The following is a 23,962-nucleotide window of genomic DNA, read 5'->3' on the forward strand; positions in this document are numbered from 1 at the left end:
TCCTGCTCCAGCCATGTGAAAATAAGCCTGCTTCCCCTTCACCTTCTGCCACGATTGAAAATTTCCTGAGGCGTCTTCAGCCATACTACTTGCACAGTTTGCAGAACTATGAGTCAATTAAACCTCTTTTCTTTATAAACTACCCAGTCTTCGGCTATTTCTTTATAGCAGTGTGAGAATGAACTAATACGCCATTATACTATACTGCCACAGACTTATTAACCGTGTGTGCTTGGGGAGAGAAAGGGAACTGAAAAAAGTCTTCCACCCCTATGGCCCACCCTCTAAAAGAGAAAAGTAACAAAAATGTAGTCAAGGCATGGAGGCTAGGGGAAGATGCCAAGATACCCGAATCTAAGCACACCACATTATATTTGGGCAGGGACAGATTAGAAGACCAGGTAGTAATAATGGGAACTTCCTGCCAAAGTAACTGAATCTGAAGAATACTGATCTTGTAGTAAGATGGTACAGCACTGGGCTCAAAGAAAAAAAGCCAAATGGACTCAGGAAGTTTTCTTTCAGTAAGATATCTTGATGTTCACTCTACCACAGAGTCAGACACCAGCAAAAATACAAACAACTAAAGCTAGATTTAATTCAATAATACTTTTTTGAATGCCTACTATGTACCAGATTCTGTGCTAAAACATCCTATGCAAAATAAAAGTAGAATGTATGAGACATTGTAAATTATAACTTATAAACTCTTGGGAGTTTATAATTTGTTGAAGAAATGCAAACATGAACCCAACTCAACATAACATAACAAAAGACACCCTGTGGTCAATGTCAAAACAGGTGCATGAGTAGAGTACTAGGGCAACCAGAGGTCCAGGTTTCAGAAAGATTCCCCTGGGAGACAGCTAGAACTGAATATTCAAAGTATTCTTTCTTTAATTCAAGATTCTTGAGTATCTACTATTTTCAAAGTATGGAGTTAGGCATTTTAAGGGAAAATGAAATATACAAGGCATGATCCCTCCCTACAACCATCCATTTAACAAACATTCACTGAGAATCTACTATATGCCAGGTACTGTGTCAAATGTTATAGAATTAAAGATGCCTAAGCACGCTCTTTACCCTAAAGGACCAACAGAGTTAGTGCTCACAAATCAGTCAAGGAAGTACTATCAGTATTTAGGAAACAGAATAAGGATTATACTCAGCCAAGCGTGGAATGAAAGTAGTTAAAGAGAAGTGGAAAAGGTTGCTGAACACCTATAGTGGGTTGAACGGCAGCCTCCTGAAAGACAGGTCTTTTTTCTAATACCTGGACCCTGTGAATGTGACCCTATTTGGAAAAGGGGTCTTTGCAGATGTAAGTAAGTTAAGGATCTAAGATGAAATCATCCAGGACTGCCAAGGCGGGCTGTAAATCCAATGATAAGTGTCCTTATAACAGACAGAGAGGAGACGGCACACAGAGAAGGCCATGTGAAATGGAGGCAGAGATTGGAGCGATGGATACAGCCACCAGGAATTCTGACAGCTACCAGAAACTGGAGGAGGCAATAAGGAAGGATTCTCCCTTAAAGCCTCCAGAGAGAGGGCAACCCTGCCAACACGTGAATTTCAGACTCCTGGGCTCCTGAACGGTGAAGGAACAAATTTCTATTGTTTTAATCCAAAAAAAAAAAAAAAAAAAGTAAAGGAATGGCCAGCTGTGGTGGCTCACACTTGTAATCCCAGCACTTTGAGAGGCCAAGGCAGGAGGATCATTTGAGCCCAGGAGTTTGAGACCAGCCTGGGAAACACGGCAAAACCCATCTCTACAAAAATTAGCCAGGCATGGTGGTGGGTGCCTGTAGTCCCAGCTAATCAGGAGACTGAGGAGGTCGGAGGATTGCCTGAGCATGGGAGGCAGAGACTACAGTGAGCTGAGAGCACACTAATGCACTCCACCCTGGGTGACAGAGAGAGACTGTCTCAATAGAAAGAAAAAAAAAAAAAAAAAAAAAGTAAAGGAATGGAGAAAGATATACCATGCTTACACTAATGAAAAGAAGTTGAGCCTTTCCGCGCTACCTACAGAGGGGTCCATACGGCGTTGTTCTGGATTCCCGTCATAACTTAAAAGGAAACTTTCACAATGTCCGGACCCCTTGATGTCCTGCAAATGAAGGAGGAGGATGTCCTTAAGTTCCTTGCAGCAGGAACCCACTTAGGTGGCACCAATCTTGACTTCCAGATGGAACAGTACATCTATAAAAGCAAAAGTGATGGCCTCTACATAATAAATCTGAAGAGGACCTGGGAGAAGCTTCTGCTGATGGCTCGTGCCATTATTGCCATTGAAAACCCTGCTGATGTCAGTGTTATATCCTCCAGGAATACTGGCCAGAGGGCTATGCTGAAATTTGCTGCTGCCACTGGAGCCACTCCAATTGCTGGCCACTTCACTCCTGGAACCTTCACTAACCAGATTCAGGCAGCCTTCTGGGAGCCACGGCTTCTTGTGGTTACTGACCCCAGGGCTGACCACCAGCCTCTCACGGAGGCATCTTATGTTAACCTACCTACCATTGCTCTGTGTAAGAGAGATTCTCCTCTGCGCTATGTGGACACTGCCATCCCATGCAATAACAAGGGAGCTCACTCAGTGGGTTTGATGTGGTGGATGCTGGCTCAGGAAGTTCTGCACATGCGTGGCACCATTTCCCGTGAACACCCGTGGGAGGTCATGCCTGATCTCTACTTCTACAGAGATCCTGAAGAGATTGAAAAAGAAGAGCAGGCTGCTGCTGAAAAGGCAGTGACCAAGGAGGTATTTCAGGGTGAATGGACTGCTCCAGCTCCTGAGTTCACTGCTACTCAGCCTGAGGTTGCAGACTGGTCTGAAGGTGTGCAGGTGCCCTCTGTGCCTATTCAGCAGTTCCCTACTGAAGACTGGAGTGCTCAGCCTGCCACGGAAGACTGGTCTGCAGCTCCCACTGCTCAGGCCACTGAATGGGTAGGAGCAACCACTGAATGGTCATAAGCTGTTCTTGCACAGGCTCTTAAGCAACATGGAAAAATGGCTGATGGAAAATAAACATCAGTTTCTAAAAAAAAAAAAAAAAGAAGTTGAAGTACATATATTAATACAAGACATAAAAGACTTCAGAGCAAGGAAAGTTATCAGGAATGAAGAGAGGTGGAATAGTCCGAATGCTGGTGTCCCTCAAAAATTCATATGTTGAAATCTAACTCCTGCCAATGCAATAGTATTAACAGGTGGAGTATTTAGGTGGTGATGAGCTCATGAGAGTTCTCTGCTCACAACTGGGATTAGTGCTCTTATGAAAGAGGCTTAAAGGAGCCTGTTTGCCCCTTCTGCCATGTGAGGAGGCAGCAAAAAGACCACTGTCTATGAGCCAGGAAGTAGGACCTCACCAGATACCAAATCTGCATGCATCTTATCTTGGACTTCACATCCTCCAGAACTGTGAGCAATAAATTCTATTGCTTCACTGAGTGATATGGTTTGACTCTGTGTCCCCACCCAAATCTCATGTTGAATTGTAATTCTCGGTGTTGGAGGACAGCCTGGTGGGAGGTGACTGGATCGTAAGGGTGGACTTCCCCCTTGCTGTTCTCATGATAGTGAGTTCTCACACAATCTGGTTGTTTAAAAGTGTGTAGCACTTCCCCTTCACTCTTTCCTGTTCCACAATGTGAACATGTGCCTACTTCCCCTTTGCTTCCACCATGATTGTAAGTTTCCTGAGGCTTCTCCAGCCATGCTTCCTGTACATACAGCCTGTAGAGCTGTGAGTCAATTAAACCTCTTTTCTTCATAAATTACCCAGTCTCAGGTAGTTCCTTATAGCAATGCAAGAACAGACTAATACAGAAAATTGGTACCACAAAAGAGGAACATTGCTAAAAAGATACCTGAAAATGTGGAAGCAGCTTTGAAACTGGGTAATAGGCTTTGGGTGGAAAAGTTTGGAGGGCTCACAAGAAGACAGGAAGATAAAAGTTTGGAACTTTCTAGAGTTGTTGAATGGTGACCAAAATGTTGATAGTGATATGGACAATAAAGTCCAGGCTGAGGTGGTCTCAGATGGAGATGAAGAACATATTGGGAACTGGAGTAAAAGTCACTCTTACTATGCTTTAGCAAAGAGACTAGCGGCATTGTGCCCCTGCTCCAGGAATCTGTGGAACTCTGAACTTGAGAGTGATGATTGAGGGTATCTGGAGGAAGAAATTTCTAAGCAGCAAAGTGTTGAAGATGTGCTCTGGCTGCCTCTAATAGCATATTCTCATATATGTGAGCAAAAAGATAATCTGAAACTCTAACTTATATTTAAAAGGGAAGCACAGCATAAAAGCTTAGAAAACTTGCAGCCTGGTCATGTGGTAGAAAAGAAAACCCATTTTCAGGGGAGGAATTCAAACTGGATGCAGCAATTTGCATAAGTGAAGAATAGCCAGATGTTAATAGCCAAAACAATGGAGAAAATACCTCAAAGGCATTTCAGAGACCTTCACAGCAGCCCCTCCCATCACAGGTCCGGAGGCCCAGGAGTGAATCAAGGTTTTATGGTCTGGGCCCAGGGCCCTGCTGCCCTGTGCAACCTGGGGACACTACTGTGTCCCAGCCACTCCAGCTCTATCCATGGCTAAAAGGACCCCAGATATGTCTCAGGATGCTGCTCCAGAGACTGCAAGCCTTGGCAGCTTCCACATGGTGTTAAGCCTGCAGGTGCTCAGAGGGCAAGAGATAAGGCCTAGCAGCCTCCACCTAGACTTCAGAGGATGTATGGAGATGCCTGGATGTCCAGGCAAAAGTCTGCTGCAGAGCCAGAGCCTTCATGAAGAACCTCTACTAGGGTAGTGTGGAGGGGAAATGTGGGATTGGAGTCCTCACAAAGAGTCTCCACTGGGGGACTGCCTAGTGGAGCTGTGAGAAGAAGGCCACCATCCTCCAGACCCTAGAATGGTAGATCCACCCACAGCTTGCACTGTGCACCTGCAAAAGCTGCAAGCACTCTACACCAGTCTGTGAAAGCAGCCAAGGGGGCTGTACCCTGCAGAGCCACAATGCAAAGATGCTCAAGGTCTTCTGAATCCACCCCTTGCATCACTGTGGCCTGGATGTGAGAAATAGAGTCAAAGGAGATTATATTGGAGCTTTAATATTTAATGACTACCCTGCTGGGTTTCAAACTTGCATGGAGACTGTAGCCTCTTAGTTTTGGTGAGTATATCTCCTTTGGAATGGGAGTATTTACCCAAAGCCTGTACCTCCATTGTATCTTGGAAGCAACTAACTTGCTTTTTTTATTTTACAGGCTCATAAGTACACGAGATATGTCTTATCTCAGATGAGACTCTGGACCTGAACTTTTGAATTAATGCTAGAATGAAGTAAGACTCTGGGGAACTGTTAAAAAGGCATGATTGTGTTTTGAAATGTGAGAAGGACATAAGATTTGGGACGGGCCAGGGTGGAATGATATGGTTTGGCTCTGTGTCTCCACCCAAATATCATGTTGAATTGTAATCCCCAATGTTGGAAGAAGGGCCTGGTGAGAGTAATTGGATCATGGGGACAGACTTCCCCCTTGCTGTTCTCATGACAGTGAGTTCTCACGAGATCTCATTGTTTAAAAGTGTGTAGCACTTCCCCTTTTGCTCTCTCTCTCTCCTATTCCGCCATGTGAAGATGTGCTTGCTTCCCCTTCATCTTCTGCCATGATTGTAAATTTCCTGAGTCCTTCCCAGCCATGCTTCTTGTACAGTCTGTGGATCTGTGAGTCAATTAAACTTCTTTTCTTCATAAATTACCCAGTCTCAAGTAGTTCCTTACAGCAATGTGAGAAACAACTAACACACTAAATCTATAGTATTTTTGTTATAGCAGCCTGAACAGACTAAAACAACAAGAATTATATAAAAATAGAGGGGTCAGTTCTCTAAGAACATATTTTTTAATACGATCATGGCTCACTGCAGCCTCAACCTACTGGACTCAAGTGATCCTCCAATCTCAACCTCCCAAGTAGCTGGGATTACAGGCATGGATCACCATGCCAAGGTAATTTTTTAACTTTTTGTAGAGAAGAGTTCTTACTATGTTTCCCAGGCTGGTCTCAAACTTCTGGCCTCAAACGATCCCCCTGCTTTGGCCTCCCAAAATGCTAGGGTCTCAGGCATGAGCCACTGTGCCCAGCCTGACACGTGAATGTAACAACGCAGTTCTAAATAACACATGGATCAAACAAGTTGCAAGAAAAATGTTTTTAAAACATTTCAAAGTAAAAGAAAACACACCTTAAAAAAATTTGAAGGATATAGCAAAAGCAGTGCTTAGAAGAACATCTATAGCACTGAATGCATATATTAGAACAAAGAAAAATCTAAAGTCAATAATCTAAGCTTCTACTTTAGAAAACTAAAAAATACAAGAGCAAATTTAATCCAAAGTAAACTTCTGAAATATTACAGAGTAGAAATCAATGAAATTGATAACAGGAAATCAATAGAGAAAATCAACAAAACCCAAAGCTGGCTCTTTGAAAAGATCAAGAAATTGGTAAGATGCTAGCCAGGCTACCTGAGAAAGAGAGTGAAGACACAAATAACATCAAAAATGAAAGAGGGGTCATCACTACTGATCCCATGTACATTAAAAGGATAATGAAACAATATTATAAATAACTATATGTCTGCAAATTTGATAATCTAGGTGAAATGGACCAATACATCAAAAGACACAGTCTACCAAAACTCATACAAGGAGAAACAGATCATCTGAGTGGTCCATATCTATTAGAGAAACAAAATCCAAAATTAGTAATCTTCTAAAACAGAAAGGTTTAGGTCCAGATGGTTTCACTGGTGAATTTCACCAAACAATTAAGAACACAATTATAGCAATTATCTACCATCTCTTCAAAATAGAAGCAGAGAGAATACTTCCTAACTCATTCTATAAGGCCAGCATTACCCTAATTCCAAAACCAGAAAATACATTACTAGAAAGGAAAAGTACAGACTAATATTTTTCATGAATATAGATGCAAATATCCTCAACAATATAATGGTGTATTAGTTAGGTAGGGCTGCCATAACAAAGTACCAGAAACTGGGCAGCTTAAACAAGAGAAATTTATTACCTCACAGTTCTGAAGTCCAGACAACCAGAATCAAGGTGTCATCAGAACCGATTTCTTCTGAAAGATGTAAGGGAAGGATCTAATCCAGTCCTTTCCCCTTGGCTTATAGATAGACATCTTCTCCCTCTGTCTTTTCACATCAGCTTCCCAATATGCATGCCTGTGTCCAAATTTCTCCTTATAACCCAGTCACATTGGGTCAGGGCTCACCCTAATGACATCATTTTAACTTGATTACCTCTGTAAAGTCCCCATCTCAAAAAAAGTCATATTCTGAGGTATGGGAGGTTAGGACTTCAACATATGAACTTTTTGGGGGACACAATCCATCCCGTAACAATGAGTAAATTGAATCCAACAATGTATAAAAATAATGAGGCCGGGCGTGGTGGCTCACGCCTGTAATCCCAGCACTTTGGGAGGCCGAGGCAGATGGATCACGAGGTCAGGAGATCGAGACCATCCTGGCTAACACAGTGAAACCCCGTCTCTACCAAAAATACAAAAAATTAGCCGGGCATGGTGGTGGGCGCCTGTAGTCCCAGCTGCTGGGGAGGCTAAGGCAGGAGAATGGCGTGAACCCGGGAGGCGGAGCTTGCAGTGAACCGAGATCGCACCACCGCACTCCAGCCTGGGTGACACAGCGAGATTCCATCTCAAAATAAATAAATAAATAAATAAATAATAATGATACACCACAACCAAGTGGGATTTATTCCAGATATGTAATGTTGGTTCAACATTTAAAAATCAATTAATGTAATCCATTACATCAACAAGCTAAAAAGGAAAAAAATCACAGAGTCATACCACTAGATGCAGAAAAGCATTTGACAAAATCCAATCCCCATTAATGATAAAAACCTCTCAACAAACTAGGAACAGAGGTGCATTTCCTCAACTTGATAAATAACATCTACATAAAACCTACAGATAACATCAGTGGCTTAGCCTCACAAACACAAACCTCCTTTCAGTTAAACCAGGGAACTGACTTCACTGCACTATGCCAATTTCCCAATCATGCCTGCCACTGAGGTTATTGCAAACACCAAATGAATATGTGTCTGACTTCACTTTGTAAACCACAAGAGATAATTATTCCAGAACAGTGTTACCCAGAAATGCTCACACATTTCAGAGTTCCACTAAATAATTATGTTATGGCTGTAGCAATTAAACTCTGCAGTGACTTAGCCTTACAACACAAACCTTCTTTCAGTTAAACCAGTGGTACTACCTGGGCTATATGCCAGGGGAGATTTAAAAAAACATATTCAGGCTCTACCCTCAAAGGTTAACTTAATTGGTCTGAAGTGAGGCATTTAAATTTTTTAAGCTCCATCTATTGTGTAGCCATTGTTGAGAACCACTGAATTAATCCAAACTTCATCTAAATACAATTTTTATTTGAGAAAAATTAAGGACATGGAAAAATCCATTGATCCGGAATTATTTTTAAAAACAACAACAAATTTAGTGCAATGGCTCTCCTGCTTAGCTGAATATTGGAACTGGAGAACTTCAAGAAATACTGATTCTTGGGTCTCACCCCTAGATATTCTAACATAAATGATCTCAAGAGTCTGAAAAAGTTCCCCAGGTTATTCTAGTATGCAGTCAAGGATGAGAACCACATTCATCCCATTAATCCTCTTATTTTCCAGGGCTAGGTTCCAAGGTTCACCCTTAAATACAGAAACAACAACAACAACTATAATAACAAAAGAGAGAAGTTACTATACACCAAGTATTGAGCTTTACATGTTATATTTCATTTTAATCCATACGCTTCAAAGAAAAAAGATCTCTTTTGATCATCTGCCCCTAGGATTCTGTCCTTCAAAGTCATTCTTAAAACTGTTTTCCAATCCCAAGAAGTCTTATTTTCATGTACAAGCTAGGAAGGCATTCATTTTCCAGCATAGATCCATCCTTCCTGGAGGCATATAAATACAATTAGATATATAGATAGATATACATATATTTTAACAAAATTACTGGAGGCAGTATTATATATATTATATAACTTATAATTATATATATATAATTCCAAAACCAAAAATTATATATATGATATATTTAAAATCAAAATCAGAAATTATGTATATTATTATACATACATAATTTATTATATATAATTTGGCTCATGGTTCTGCAGGCTGTACAGTAAGCATGATGTTGGCATGTACTCAGCTTCTGGGGAGGCCTCAGGAAACTCACAATCATGGTGGAAGGTGAAGAGGGAGCAGGCATTCACACGGCGAGAGAAGGAGCAAAATGGGGGGAAGGAGCCATACACTTCCAAATGACCAGATTTCATGAGAACTCACTCACTATTATGAGAACAGCACCAGAAGGATGGTACTAAACCACTCATGAGAGATGCACTCCCATCATCCAATCACCTCCTACCACTCCCCACCTCCAACACCGAAGATTATAATTAAACATGAGGTTTGGTGGGGACAGATCCAAACTATATGAGTCTGCCCCGGTCCCCCAAATCTAATGTCCTACTCACATTGGAAAATACAACCATGTCTTCCCAATCGTCCCCAGAAAGTCTTAACTCATTCCAGCATTAACTCAAAAGTCCAAAGTCTCATCTGAAACAAGGTAAGTTCCTTCTACTTTCTAGCCTGTAAAATCAAAAACAAGTTAGTTACTTCCAAGATACAATGGGGTTATAAGCATTGGGTAAACATTTCCATTCCAAAAGGGAGAAAGCTGCCAAAAGAAAGGAGCTATAGGTTTCATGCAAGTACGAAACCCAGCAGGGCAGTCATTAAAACTTAAAATTCCAAAGTAAATAACATCCTTTGACTCCATGTCCCACATCCAGGGTACATTGCTGTGAGGGGCGGCCTCTGAAGGCCTTCGGCATCTCTGCCCCTGTGATTTTGCATTGTTCAGACCCTGCAGCTGCTCTCACAGGTTGTAGGTGAATGCCTCCAGGTTTTTCAGGTGCAGGGTACAAGCTACCAGTGGATCTACTATTCTGTGGTCTAGAAGGTGGTGGCCTCCTTCTCACTGCTCCACCAGGTAGGGCCCTGGTGGAGACTCTGTGTGTGGGCTCCAACCCTACATTTCTCCTCCATACTGCCCTCGTAGAGGTTCTCTGTGAGGGTTCTGCCCCTGTAGCAGGCTTCTGCCTGGGTACCCAGGCATTTTCATACAACCTCTGAAATATAGGCAGAGGCCCCCAAGCTTCCTCTTTTGCAATCTGTGTCCCTGCAGGCCTAATACCATGTGAAAGTCACCAAGGCTTACGGTTTGAACCCTCTGGTGCTAGAATCCGAGCTACACCTGGGCCCCTTTGTGCCAAGGCTGGAGCCAGAGTAGCCTGGATTTGAGAACCAATGTCTTAAGGATGCCCAGGGCTGCAGGGCCTTTGGCTTGACCCACAAAACTATTCTTCCTCCTAAGTCTCTGGGCCTGTGATGGGAGGGGCTGCCATTAAGGTCTCTGAAATGCCTCTGAGGTCTTTTTCCCATTGTCTTGGCTATCAGTACTTGCCTCCTTTTTAGTTATGCAAATTTATCCAGCAAAGGAAGCTTATAACCATGGTGGAAGGTGAAGGGAGAGCAGGCATCTCACATGGCAGAGCAAGAGCAAGGGTAGGCCGTGAGGTGCCACATACTTTTAAACAACCAGATCTCATAATTCACTCACTATCATGAGAACAGCACCAGAAGGATGGTGCTAAACCATTCATGAGAAGTCCATCCCCATGATCCAATTACCTCTCACTAGGCCCTGTCTCCAACACTGGGGATTACAATTCAACTTGAGATGTGGTGGGGACAAAGATCCTAATCACATCAGAGGCCATTGTTTTAGACAGAGCTCCTGCACTTGGTCCCAAGAGGCCAGACCAAACCAACAGAGAGTCACTCAAGTTAAATGTCTCATAATCAAACTGAAACTTTAAGGAAACATATAGATCCCCAAACGGACCAGTTTTTCCTGAAAACAGGAGACTCCAATCTACCTGAATCAGCTTAATAAGAAAGTCTTCTCTGCTTTAACCCTGACAAAAAAAAAAAAAGTAACCTGAAGTAACCTCATGTTAACTGATTAGTTTTTTTCTTCTATTGTTTTCTGGTTCCCACCTTACAAAATACACTGTTCTGCTAATGCCCAGTGGGAACATTCATTCTACTTTGTAAAATGGAGGTTCCCCAATTCATGAATTAGATCTATAACTAAATTTTGTTGTAATTTTGTCTTTTCACAGTATAGAAGGTGGCTAAAGGGTGGCTGAAGAAGAAGAGGCAAGTGAAGTCAGCTACAAGGGGCCAGCTATAGAAAGGAGGGAGCAAGGTGGGACAAGGCCAGAGAAGGATTAAAAAGTTAAGTGAAAAGCCAGAGGGACCAGTGTAAGATAAATGCAAAATAACTCTCAGAATTCAGGGGGCACTTTAAAACCAAAAACCCACATGGGGATGAGAGGGGAAAAAAGAACTCACAGGGACCTTCAGGCACAGAATAGGCAGAACGCTCCCCCTACCCCCATGGAAAATACTTATGGAAAAAGCTGCAAAGAACTACAGCAAGAGAACCATGAGTACATACCATTTCCTTACGTAATGGGGAAGCTGCAAGGAGGTACTGTGCTAATCTCAATGCAGAAGGATATGTAAACATGATAGAAATAGTTTGGTGAAAGCATGTCATCAGTTCAGCCAACTAAGTCAAAAGGGGCCAGGTACAATGGCTTTCACCTGTAATCCCAGAACTCTGGGAGGCCCAAGCAGGATTGCTTGGGCCCAGGAGTTCAAGACCAGCCTGGGCAACATAGTGAGACCTCATATCTGCAAAAAAAAAAAAAAAAAAAGTTTAAAAATTAGCCACGTGTGGGGACACGCTCCTGTAGTCCCAGCCACTCAGAAGGCTGTGGTGGGAAGGATCGCTTAAGCCTGGGAAGTTGAGGCTGCAGTGAGCCAAGTTCATGCCACTGCACTGCAGCCCAGGTGACAGAGCAAGGCACTGTCTCAGAAAAGGAAAGAAAGAAACTAGGCTTGCCCTTGCTAGACAAAGTGTAGTGTGATTAGATTGAAAGAAAAACAAATCAGTGTCAATTGCACAGGGGCTCACTCAATAACACTCAGGAAAAGAAGTCACACTTCAGGGGAAAAAATGGTTAAGGGATGAGTAGTAGGAATTGAAAAAAAACAAAGCATCTTTAGCTTTCCCCTGACTGTCCCAGAGATCCTTATGCAGTCCTGAATGGTAGGAGACGCTCAACAAGAGGAAAAACTGGCCACTCAGAAGAAATTCCCGCTAAGGCCCAGGGCACTACCTACCAAAAGGCTACATTATGCAAGTACAAAGAGTGCTGTGCGACGCTTGGAGAGCAGTCTTTGAGGAAGTCTGAAGGGAGGGGAAAATTATTGAAATCCAGGCTAGACTTCCTATATAGTGTCTCCCCAAGGCAGGAATCCTGTGCCTATTAGTAGGTAGGACCTTCTAGGAGACTTGAAGTTACTCAGACCCTCCCTCTTTCTACTCAAGGGCAGCAGAGCCCCATCTGTTTCTGACACAATGTTATAAGAGGGTTCCTCTACCTGTAGTGCTTTTACCTGGCAGAAACTGAGGTCTCACACAATATGTGTGTGGGGTTGGGGGTGAGGGGAAGAGAGAAAGAAAAGACAAAAAGGAACGGGAGAGAAGGGGATGCAAGAGAGAAGGTAAAAAGAGAAGGGAGGAGAGAGGAAAGGAGGGAGGAGAGAGAAGAAAAACGAGAAGAGAGGGAGAGTAAAGAGGAGACAGAGAAAGATGAAAAAAGAAAGAAAAGGGGAGAAAAGAGGCTGACCACCACTAAGTATGGTACAGATTTTAATTCCCAGGTAGGCCACCCAATTGTTTTGTTATTTCTCCACTCCTGAGCTGTAGATAGAGCACTCTGACATTTATAAGATCTTTGCTCTTGGAGAAGCTGTGAACCATAATCCATGTTTGTTTGTTTTTCTCATTTCCTTTCTAGGAAGGGAGGAAGAGAGGAAATCAGGTGTACTTCAGAGGTCTCTGAATCCATCTACTGTCCTGATTTGCTACAATTATTGGTAACAACTTAGATGCACTGCAACAATAAATAAAAGAAGTGACACCTGGCTCTAGAATACCAACCAGTGTAATCATATTCATCAGTCACACCCATGTCCCAAGTAAGTCCTGCCCCTTGTGTCACTGCCTCCAACAGCAGAGAGCATTCATCATGAAAACAACCGCTGTGTCCTGTACGTATTAAAAAGGATAGGCTTTCATGACAAGCCTCTCTAATTTAGGTCTCTTCTTTAAAGTAGTAAGTGAGAAAATATGTAACAGGAGGAAGGAAGGGGAATGGTGGAATACTTTTGTGTCAAGACGTACAAGGTCATTGAAGGTAAGTGTTAAAAATATAATCCAGAATAGCTTTGAACTTATGCCTGTCCACACCCTACTTCTCCGTGTCCCTCCAACTAAAGCAAATTTCAGACTTGGAAAGGAATCCTGCATCTTGTGGTCCCCACATCTATCATTTTTAAATGCTGAAAGCACTCAAGAGTTAGAATGAACCTTCCAGATTGATACGAGCATTCTTAAGGCATTTTCTATGAATCCTAGTTCCACAGGATGTTAACAGGCATGTACACACATGTACACACACAGTTCTGTGGTCAGCATAGGGGAACACTGGGTGAAACAAACACAAACAGGTTTATTGCAGGGCTTCTCAGAGTCTGTAATAGGTGAACATCCACTATGAATCTCCACAGTGTTTGTTGTGTTAATATATTTTACCTTAGAATCATTTTTTAAAACAAATTATCTTGTGGGACTAGTGTTCATCAGGAACATAGTTTAGGAAATGCTAGTATACCCACTCAGCTCATTTTATTGAAGCACTATAGTACATGGGTAAAGAGCACAAACTTGGGTCACAGACTGTTTGGCTTCACATTTCCAGCTCTGGGCAAGTTGCTTAAGCTTTCTGGATGCTTTCTTTATATTTAAAATGAGGATAACAGTATTGTTGCAAGGGTTAAATTAGTATATAAGTATGTAATATTTATTAATTCTAAGTGTAAAGCACTTAGAATAGTACCTGGCACATAGCAATTGCTCTATAAAGGTTAAATATTATTTTACTGGTGAAGAAAGTGAAGCCTAGAGAGGTAAAAAGGCAGTCTAAGGTCACATAGCATGTCAGTATCAGAACTGGGGCCAGAATTCAGGTCTCCTAACTCTCTGTCTAGTATTGGTGTCTCGAATGATGAAAATGTCTTTAGAATTTAGCAAAAAATCTCTCTAAACCACTTAAGTATTTTACCACAAAAAACAGAAAATGATATCTAAAAAGACACAACCCTAAAACAAATCCCAGTGGTTTCTAGGAGTAACTGCTTAGTTGGGGTTTCCCAAGTACAAAGTGAGGTTGAAGAAATGGGTTTTGGTGGCGAGGAAAATTATTCCAATGCCTACAAAACAGTGTCTAAAATTCCAGACCACTGCCACCAGGGCTTCCTAAGTAGTCTCTTTCCTTGCAATGTAGTACCAAGAGTCTTTCTGGATGCTCAGGCAAATCTCCCTGAGACAGGCTGATCTTTGAGACCTCCCACAACTAATGTATACTAAAGCCTCTACTATTGTTTGGCTCTGATGGAGGGAGGAAAAAACACAGTTATAGAGCACTTATAATGTGCCAGGCCCTCATCATACCTTATCTTAATCTTCATCATAGTCCCAACAGACTCAGGGTGTTTAAGTGATTTGCCCAAGAACTCAGAGCTAATAAATAATATAGCTTGAATTCAAATCCAGCTTTGTCCATGCTTTTTCCATTATATCACACTATTTCCTAGACTGGAAGGATCACAGTGAAGCCAACTGGATTTGCAATTTTGGGAATTGGAAGGGGAGCACAATTCTCACCTCTAGAAATCTCATTTCTTTCATAATGAAAAACACTTCTTTTTTTTTTTTTTTTTTTTTTTTTTTTTGAGACGGAGTCTTGCTCTGTCACCCAGGCTGGAGTGCAGTGGCGGGATCTCGGCTCACTGCAAGCTCCGCCTCCTGGGTTCACGCCATTCTCCTGCCTCAGCCTCCCGAAAAACACTTCTTTACCCAGTTTTATCTTTCTTTATTTTGACGCTGCCTCTTGTCTAAATGCATTTCAGGTTGTTTATAATAAAAGACATATCTACAATTAGGTTATTAGAATAGAAAACCAAAGCCATGAAGAGGGGGAGGAAGCAATTATGCTAAGTACAAGGGCTAAGGTAGTTAACATGACTGAATATTTGGTCTTAGTTTCCTGGAAGTAAAGGCAAAAAGTATCTACTTTTAAGAAAGCTTCATACAAATTGTAATCTCCTGTGTAGTACTACAAAGTGCTACAAAGTGTTATTAACATACTACAAAGTATTATTATTTTTTATTATTACTACCCAAGATAACATTCTGTACCCATCTGGCACTCCAATTATTTTGGATGTTGTTTCTGTGATAACTCCACAATTTATTACAGTCTGAACAAGCTATGCATTCAAACAACTAAAAGACAATGCTACCTCTGCTACTTGCTAGATGTTTTAACCTTGGATAAAAAACTCTAGCTCTCTGGGACTCAGTTTTCACATCTGTAAAATGAGAGGCTTGGACCATCACAACACAATCCTTATTTATTAATTAACTTATGTATTAGCAACTTTATTGAACTATAATTTACATACCATAAAATTCACCCTTTTTTGTGAAACAGGGTGTCACTCTGTTGCCTAGGCTGGAGTGAAGAGGCACTATCAGAGCTCATTGCAGCCTCAACCTCCCAGATTTAAGCCATCCCCCACCTCAGCCTCTTGAGTAGCTGAGACCACAGGTGCAAGCCACCACACTCAGCTAATTTTTTCTTTAATTTTTTGTACAGATGGGGGTTTCACTATGTCACCCAGGCTGGTCTCAAACTCCTGGGCTCAAGAGATCCTCCCACCTGGGGTTCCCAAAATGTTGGGATTACAGGCTTGAGCCAACCGGGCCCAGTCAAATTCACTCTTTTAAGTATACAATTCAAATAGTTTTAGTAAATTTGGAGTTACACAACCATCATCACAGTGTAATTTTAGAACATTTCCATCATTCCGAAAAGAAACTTCATCCCCATTCCTCATTTAGATAATCTTTTAAAAGATCCTTTCTAACTTTTCCATTTCTAGACTTATAAAGCTTTAGTAGCTCTTTGGCTATTTACAAGTTCAAATTCCTCAGTGTAACATTCAAGGTCCTTTACAATCTATAAAACCTTCACTGTCTTTTTTTTTACCCATACAAATGTAGAAATTACTTTTTTGTGTTAAAACATTCCTTAATGAGCTAGCAATTATTTATGTGAAGGAGAGTCCAGAAAACAGATTTTTGACTAAATTATCCTTGTCCTTGATTAAAGAGATTCATGAATTAAACACATAACGCTATTCTCTAGAGTAGTTACTGAGGTCTAAGAGGCTGTAAACTTGGAAGAGCTTCTCCCTGCCTGTCAGGCTGCTCCCATTAGATCACAAGACAGAATGGACATATTTCTCAGTGTCTTTCATTTTTGGACCTTATGCTTGGCATCTCATCACCTTACTTGATTAAGAGATCCCGGAGGGCAGTTGCCATATCTATATCCAATTATGTATCCTTAACTCCCAATGTGGGATTCTGCATACAATATTTAATAATGATAATAGTAACTGGTAGCTAAATTAAGCATCTACCATGTGCCAGACACTGTTCTAAGCACTTTACAGACACTAATTTATTTAATTCTTATAACAACCCTGTGAGATAGGTACTATTTTTAACACCGTCTTATAGATGAAGAAACTGAGGCAAGAGAGATTACATATTTGCCAAAATCACAAAGCTAGTTAAGTAGCAGAGTTGAGATTTTATTTCAGACAGTCTGGCTCCAACGTACGCACTCTTAAACCACAGCAAATTGTCAAACCAGTTGAAGCTCAATAAATGTTAATTGCATAAAGCCTTATTATTAAGGTTCCATCCCAGGAAAGAAAAGTAATTAAGAATTCTGGGTGCCAACTGACACAGATGTAATGAGGGTAGGGAAAAATACATAGAACAAATTCTGATTCAGACAAGAGAGTCACCAAACTTTAGGGTAGGTCTGAGATGCTCCAAAAATAGTTGTTGAACCCTAAACTATATCTTAGAAAGATAGATCTGTTCTCATACATAGGTGGTGGGAATGTAAAATTGGTAGTGTCTAGCTGAACATGTGCATGTTCTATGACCCAGATATTCCTCTCCTATGGCATATACCAACAAAAATATATATTTAAATCTGTCAAAATGTACTACTGGTAATAGGCAGAACTGGAAATTCCCCATCAACAGAAGAATGGATAAATCGCATGTGGCATGTTAACAAAACATAATATAGCAATGAGAATGACTTATAACTTCAAAAAATAATATGGATAAATCTTTCAAACAATGTTGAGCAAAAGAAGTCAAACACAAAAGAGACTGTATTAATCCATTTATATTAAGTACAACAAAAAGGTAAAATGAACGCATCCTGTTACAGGTCAGTATAGTGGTTTACCCTTAGGAGGGGTATTGACTGGAAGGGGGCATGAAGCAGACTCCTGGTAATGTTCTTTTGGTGGGGGGCAGTTGTTGTTGTTCTTTTTAATCTCAGTAGTGGTTGCACAGGTGCGTCGAGTATATAAGTTTATAGCATAATGAATACTTCCAATCTATACACTTTTCTTTACGTGTACTGCACTTCAATAAATTCTTTATAGTCTTTCTGAGTAGAGAAAAAGACTCAAGCAAGAGCCAAAAATAAAAGTCACTTTTGTACTTGACATGCACAACTAATAACTGACAAACTCAAAGTTATCCCTTTGACCTGAGATGGACAAGGCAGATGTTTCTCTCTTTTGTGGAAACAGTGAGTTAACAAAAGGGAGGCCATTTTAATCCCGAGCCATTAATGCAACCCTAATCCTTTCTAAAAACTGAGGAAAAAACAGATTCACAGCAGCATACCACCTGTGGGCACTCACAGCCCTGCCAGGCAACAAAACAAATACTAATTCTGTTTAAAGAATCAAGTCTTCATTTGGAGTTTTTATTTATATTTCAAGACTAATGACACTATCCATGCAGTACAAATGGATTCTGACCGTGATGCAAATTTAAGTTTTCTTGAGCACAAACCCTATCCCAGCGCCAGTCTGAGCACACCTATCTTTATTTATTAGGCAAGCATTCCACATCTATGGATCTCAGTTTCCTTATCTGTAACATGGGAATAATAATAGTATCTCCTAATAGGTTAATGTAAGGATTGAAGGCATATTTCATGTAAAATATCTAACACAGGGCCTGCCACATAGTTAAATATTCAATATGTATTAGTTGCTATTATAATTTTCATATGGGCCCATTAATGGTTTCTTCTCCCTTCCAATTTTCATACAGCAAGCCCAGTTTATAGTTTCAATCCTTAACAGGGGAATTTTAATATTTTAACACTCAAGGACAAGGGCAGTTCTGCCTCCCCATCTCCCCCAGTTGTCAAAAGAGAGAAAAAAGGAGTATTCAAGTGAGCTGATTTTGAACTAGAGTTTAGGTAGGTTGGGAGAAAAGGGAGTCTGGACAACAGAAGTTCCTTTCTTTTAATGGTACCACCTTCTTATACCATGTCAGAGCACCTCGTACAAATGACATGATCTGGAAACAAAGGGACACAGAAAAAGGCAAGGCTGGCTGTTACACGGGATGTGGTTATCCTCCACAGAGAAAGGCCCTGAAGAGGAGGGAGTCAGAAAAAGAGGTTGAAGGTTGGAGTTTGTGCTTTGCCCATCAGGCAGCATCAAGGTCTTATGCTAAAAAGTGGGCAAAACATTACTAGTTACAAAAACTCTTTCACACACATCCTCTTATTTAATCCCACACCCATCTTGTGAAGTGAGTCAGGCAAATTTCATTATCCTCATTTGGTAGGTGTATCAGTCCGTTTTCAGGCTGCTGATAAAGACGTACCCAAGACTGGGCAATTTATTGCAGGTTTATTGGACTTAACAGTTCCACATGGCTGGGGAAGCCTCACAATTATGGCAGAAGGCAAGGAGGAACAAGTCACATCTTACGTGGATGGCAGCAGGCAAAGAGAGAGCCTGTGCAGAGAAACTCCCGTTTTTAAAACCATCAGATCTCATGAGACCCATTCACTATCACAAGAACAGCACGTGAAAGCCCTGCCCCCATGATTCAACCATCTCCCACCGGGTCCCTCCCACAACACGTGAGAATTATGGAAGCTACAAGATGAGATTTGGGTAGGGACGCAGAGAAAACCCCTATCAAAGCTAAGGCTCAGAGAGGTTAAATTTGTCCAAAGTCATTAGCTAGTAGTTGGTGGGGGTGAAGTGGGCAGCACTTTAATTCAAGTCTTCTGGCTTCAAAATCCATGTTCTTTCCATTAAAAACACGCTGGATTTTTTACCAGGACTTTAATTAGCCTGGGCCACGTGTGTTACGATCAACAGGAAAAAATAACGACAGACTAGTTGTGAACTTTTTACTGTTCCCCAGCCCCAAAGAGGAGAAGGAAGGGAAGTGGATTTGAAACAGAAAGGGGCTGGTGTTGGGAAAGCAGGGAGTAGGATCTGGAAAGATGAGAGGAAAAAGTAGCAGAAGCAACTTTAACTCGGGGCTGGCTAAAAACAGGCGACAACTGGCTAGATAAACCTCTTGGGTTTCTCCTACCGGCTGAGCAGGGCCAGATCCACTCTGCCCTAGTCCCCTTCATTTTCTATTGCCCAGCTTTGGCCGAAGAGATGCTGTAGCCCCACAAACCCTCACAGGCATGCCGTGGAGCTGGGGCGAGAGTGGGGGTCTGGGCAGCCCCTGGGGAAGGTTAGTGGCTGGAGGAGCCAAGAGGATGGTGAAGAAACGCTGGATAAAGGAAGTAACTCTGCAGGAGGCAGTGCCATGTGGGGTATTCGCGAATGGCGGTTACAAGTGGGCTAGTATAAAAAGCTGAGATAAGGGTGGGTGTGAGGTCAAGGCTAGGGAGGAGCTGGAGTCAGAGGGCCAGAACAGGTGTGCACCGGGCGCGAGGGCGCAGACCACCTCTTTCCCGGCCGCCGACGCCCGCAAGCGGATCCTGAGAAGGGGTGTTTGGTTGAAAAGGGGTGTGGACCCAGAAAGGGAACCCAGGACCCCGCACGGGAAAGACGCGTCAAAAACGGCTGAGAAGGCTGAGGAGGTGTGTCTGGGCTCCCAGGTGAGCACCAAGAGGAAGCTCGCAGCTGTCAGCCTCGCTTAACTCTTCTCCTTACCTTGGGTACCGTAATATGATCCATGACCGCAGTTCCCGCCACCGGAAGATCTCACTGCTACTCCGGATGCCGCCGCCACCGCTCTAGCCACCCCCTGGCCCAATCCGGGTTTCTACCCCGCCCTCCCGGTCGTATCTCAAACTCTCGTCACCTGATCCTCGGCGGCAGCTCCTATCGCGACACTTTGACCGCAGCCGTTTCCGCCATCTTGCTTCCTGGCAAGTGCCCTTTTCTTCGGGGAATTGATTATTCTGGTTCAGGTTCAACGTTTGGCCCAGTCTTTAAGTCCCAGATTCGAGTACTGCCACCCTTCTCACACTCCTTGATGCTATAAGGGCTCTGAACACAGATGTCAGTCCTTTACTCTAATATTACAATGATAGCATCCTGCAGTGGTAACACAGGCTGCCCCATGCTGGCAATTGGGTTTCTGAAGAGCTTCCTAGATGTGAGACCTTGGGCAAGTCACCAGAGAATATTTTTTGAAATATGGAAAGGTATATCCTCCTCTGTGTCTCTCCTTTATGTGTCTGCTGCCATCAACCTAGTTAAAATCTGAAATACTACAGTAACCTCATCACTTTTGCCATCATAGATATGGGAAGAGGACCAAGGAAGGGCCCACTGGACCAGTTATCAGATGAGGGGTAAATAGGTGCAGACCCTCAGTGGTGTGCTCCAAGTCAGACTTGTGATGGGAAAAAGAACAATCTGAGAGTTGGGAAATCTGGGTTCTACTCCTCTCAGGTCTGCCACTAACTTGCTATGTGACCTTGGGGAAATCACTGCACCTCTCTGAGTCTTAAGTTGACCAAGGTTACAGTGAGGGTATTGTCCACTATCTCAGGGTAATTTCTAGCTCTACTATTGCAGTGTTATGGTTTGCAGTCTCACTGCCCCTACAAAATAATTTTGTTCTTCTTTGAGTTCTTATAACATTTGCTAGCAAAACTATCCGTTTATCATATTCTGCCTTTTTCTCTAGCCTGAAGGCCCTTCCCTCGATCCATGACACTATTCTCCCTTGTACCATCGTTCCATCATTTTCAGCCCTTTCACTGCCAAATATCTCAAAAGAATAGTCTACTTATCATCACCTTCACTTCTCCATAACAAACTCACTCCTCCCTACCACTCCACTCAATTGGCTCTTTCACATCATCCTCAATTCCAGCTGCTGATTCCAAACAGCTCTTCTCAGTGCTAATTTTCTGTTTGTCTTACAGCATTTAAAACTATTGATTCATATTCCTTTTTGACATTCTTTCTTCTCTTGACCTTTATTATAAAGCAAACTCACTGCCTGCATCCCCAGCTGTTCCTTCTCTGACTCCTTCCCAGCTCCTTTCTCCTTTTTAAAAGCCATTTTCCTGGCTTCTATCCTCATTCCTCTTCTGTTTTCTTTCTTTTGGTTATCGTGATCTCTTCCACAAGTTAAACCCTTACTCCCGGATATGGCCTGGATCTGTGTCCCCACCAAATCTCATGGCTAATTGGAATCCCTAATGTTGGAAGTGGGACTTCGTGAGAGGTGATTGGATCATGGGGGTGGTTTGTTCTGAATGGTTTAACACCAGCCTCTTTGGTATTGTTATTGCCATAGTGAGTGAGTTCTCACGAGATCTTATGGCTTAGAAGTGTGTGGCACCATCCCCTGCCCACTTTCCTCCTGCTCTGGCCATGTGAAGTGCCTCACTCCCCATTTGCCTTCCACCATGACTGGAAGTTTCCTGAGGCCTCCCCAGAACCAGAAGCTACTATGCTTCCTGTACAGCCTGCAGAACCGTGAGCCAATTAAACCTCTTTTCTTTATAAATTACCCAGTCTCAGGTATTTATTTATAGCAGTGTGAAAAGGGGCTAATGCACCCTCAGTAGGGGATTCCCAACTTCATATCTCAAGTACCATGACCTTTTTCGTGAGTTCAAATTTAGAACTTCCAATTGCCCTCTGAAAGTTCTACTTGCGTGTTCCTGCTAGCACATTAAAGGCATCCTGGCCCAAAACAAACTCATCTTTCACACTCTCTCACAACCCCCTTGCATTTTCCTACCTCTACCACTTGCTCTTTCTCAATTTTTTCCTATCCCTACTAATTGCACCACCATATACCCTGTTACTCAGACTCAAAACCTTATTTCGATGCTGTTTAGGATAATGGAAAGGGTGTGTGGACTCTAGTCAGACCAGGTTCAAATTTTGGCTTAGCAATATGCTAATAATACATGGCCCTGGGCAAATTACACAAACTCTCTGTGCCTTAGTTTTCTCATCTATAAACCTATTCTCATAAATTTCTTGTGGGAACTCAAAATGTAATGTATGTGAGGTTCCGGGAACATTGTAAAGACACAATGAATATTGATAGGTTCCTTCCTTTCCTCAACTTTATCATCAAATATCTCTGTTTTCTCTCTCAAATGCTTACCTTGCTTCCTAGTTTGCTGATAAAATAGAAACTATAAGAAGGGAACTTCCACATCATCCCACAACCAAATTTGCTTGATGCCTTGCATGTGAGCTCATATAATCTGTCTTCAATTAACGAACTCTTCCTGAGCATCCCTAAGGCAACCCTTCCACTTGTCCACTCAATTTCATTCTCTTTATCCTGCTCAATTGTTTCCTTGCCTTTATTACTAAATGTTTCCACTTTACTGGATCACTGCCATCAGCATGAAAGCATGCCATAGAATTTCCAATCTTAAAAAAAATCTTTTTGGACCCACATTTCTGTCCCCAACCTGCCATCCTCCCATTCCTCTTATACTTTATAGCAGAACTCTTCAAAAGATTTATCTAAATCCATTCTCTTCTATTCCTGTCCTATTTTCACTTTAAATCTCTCTAATCAGGCATTTCTTCCACCACTCCACCAAACTATTCTTGTCAAGGTCACCAATATTCTCCCCATTGCAAAGTCCATTGGTCATCCTCAGATCTCTTTTTGTCCTCTCAGCAGTATTTGATCACTCCCTTCTCATTGAATACATTTTGTTCACTTGGCTCCAGGGATAGGGATACCACTCTCTCTCCTACGTCACTGACTTCTCATTCCCAATCTCTTTTGCTGTTTCACTTCATTTTACCTATCTCTATATGTTGTAATGCTGCCAGAGCTCAGAATTATCCTCTTCTTTATTTACTCTTATTCCTTGGGTGCTGTCATCCAGTGCCATGGCTTTAAATAGCATCTATTTGTGGACAACTCCCAAAATTTTATCTCTAATCTTTATCTGTCCTCTGAACTCAAAACTTACATAATATTCAGCAGCCTACTGACATGTCTCCTTAGATATCTTAAAGACATCTCAAACTTATTACATCCAAAACAGAATTTTTGACTCTTTTATTTTACTTTATTTTATTTTTATTATACTTTAAGTTCTAGGGTACATGTGCACAACGTGCAAGTTTGTTACATATGTATACATGTGCCATGTTGGTGTGCTGTACCCATTAACTCATCATTTATATTAGGTATATCTCCTAATGCTATCCCTCCCCCCT

General features: G+C 41.9%; 2 protein-coding genes across 3 annotated transcripts in view; one reads left to right on the plus strand and one right to left on the minus strand.

Moving 5' to 3' along the window:
- The window catches only part of MTMR8 (myotubularin related protein 8), a 120,178-nt gene extending 99,613 nt beyond the window's left edge, over positions 1-20,565 (minus strand). The window contains exon 1 of one of the 2 annotated variants that reach the window (XM_050776904.1): positions 20,453-20,565. In XM_050776904.1, coding sequence (XP_050632861.1) covers positions 20,453-20,476 — 24 coding nt within the window. In that variant the 5' untranslated portion in view covers positions 20,477-20,565. The remainder of the gene's footprint in view (positions 1-20,452) is intronic. The other variant, XM_050776906.1, reaches the window with a different exon arrangement.
- On the plus strand, positions 2,015-3,065 carry LOC126946544 (40S ribosomal protein SA-like). Its single transcript, XM_050777010.1, has one exon. The coding sequence runs from the start codon at positions 2,096-2,098 to the stop codon at positions 2,981-2,983; it is 888 nt and encodes a 295-aa protein (XP_050632967.1). The 5' UTR covers positions 2,015-2,095; the 3' UTR covers positions 2,984-3,065.
- Positions 20,566-23,962: the final 3,397 nt, after the last annotated feature.

Source organism: Macaca thibetana, chromosome X (genome assembly GCF_024542745.1).
Source record: "Macaca thibetana thibetana isolate TM-01 chromosome X, ASM2454274v1, whole genome shotgun sequence".
Lineage (NCBI taxonomy): Eukaryota > Metazoa > Chordata > Mammalia > Primates > Cercopithecidae > Macaca > Macaca thibetana.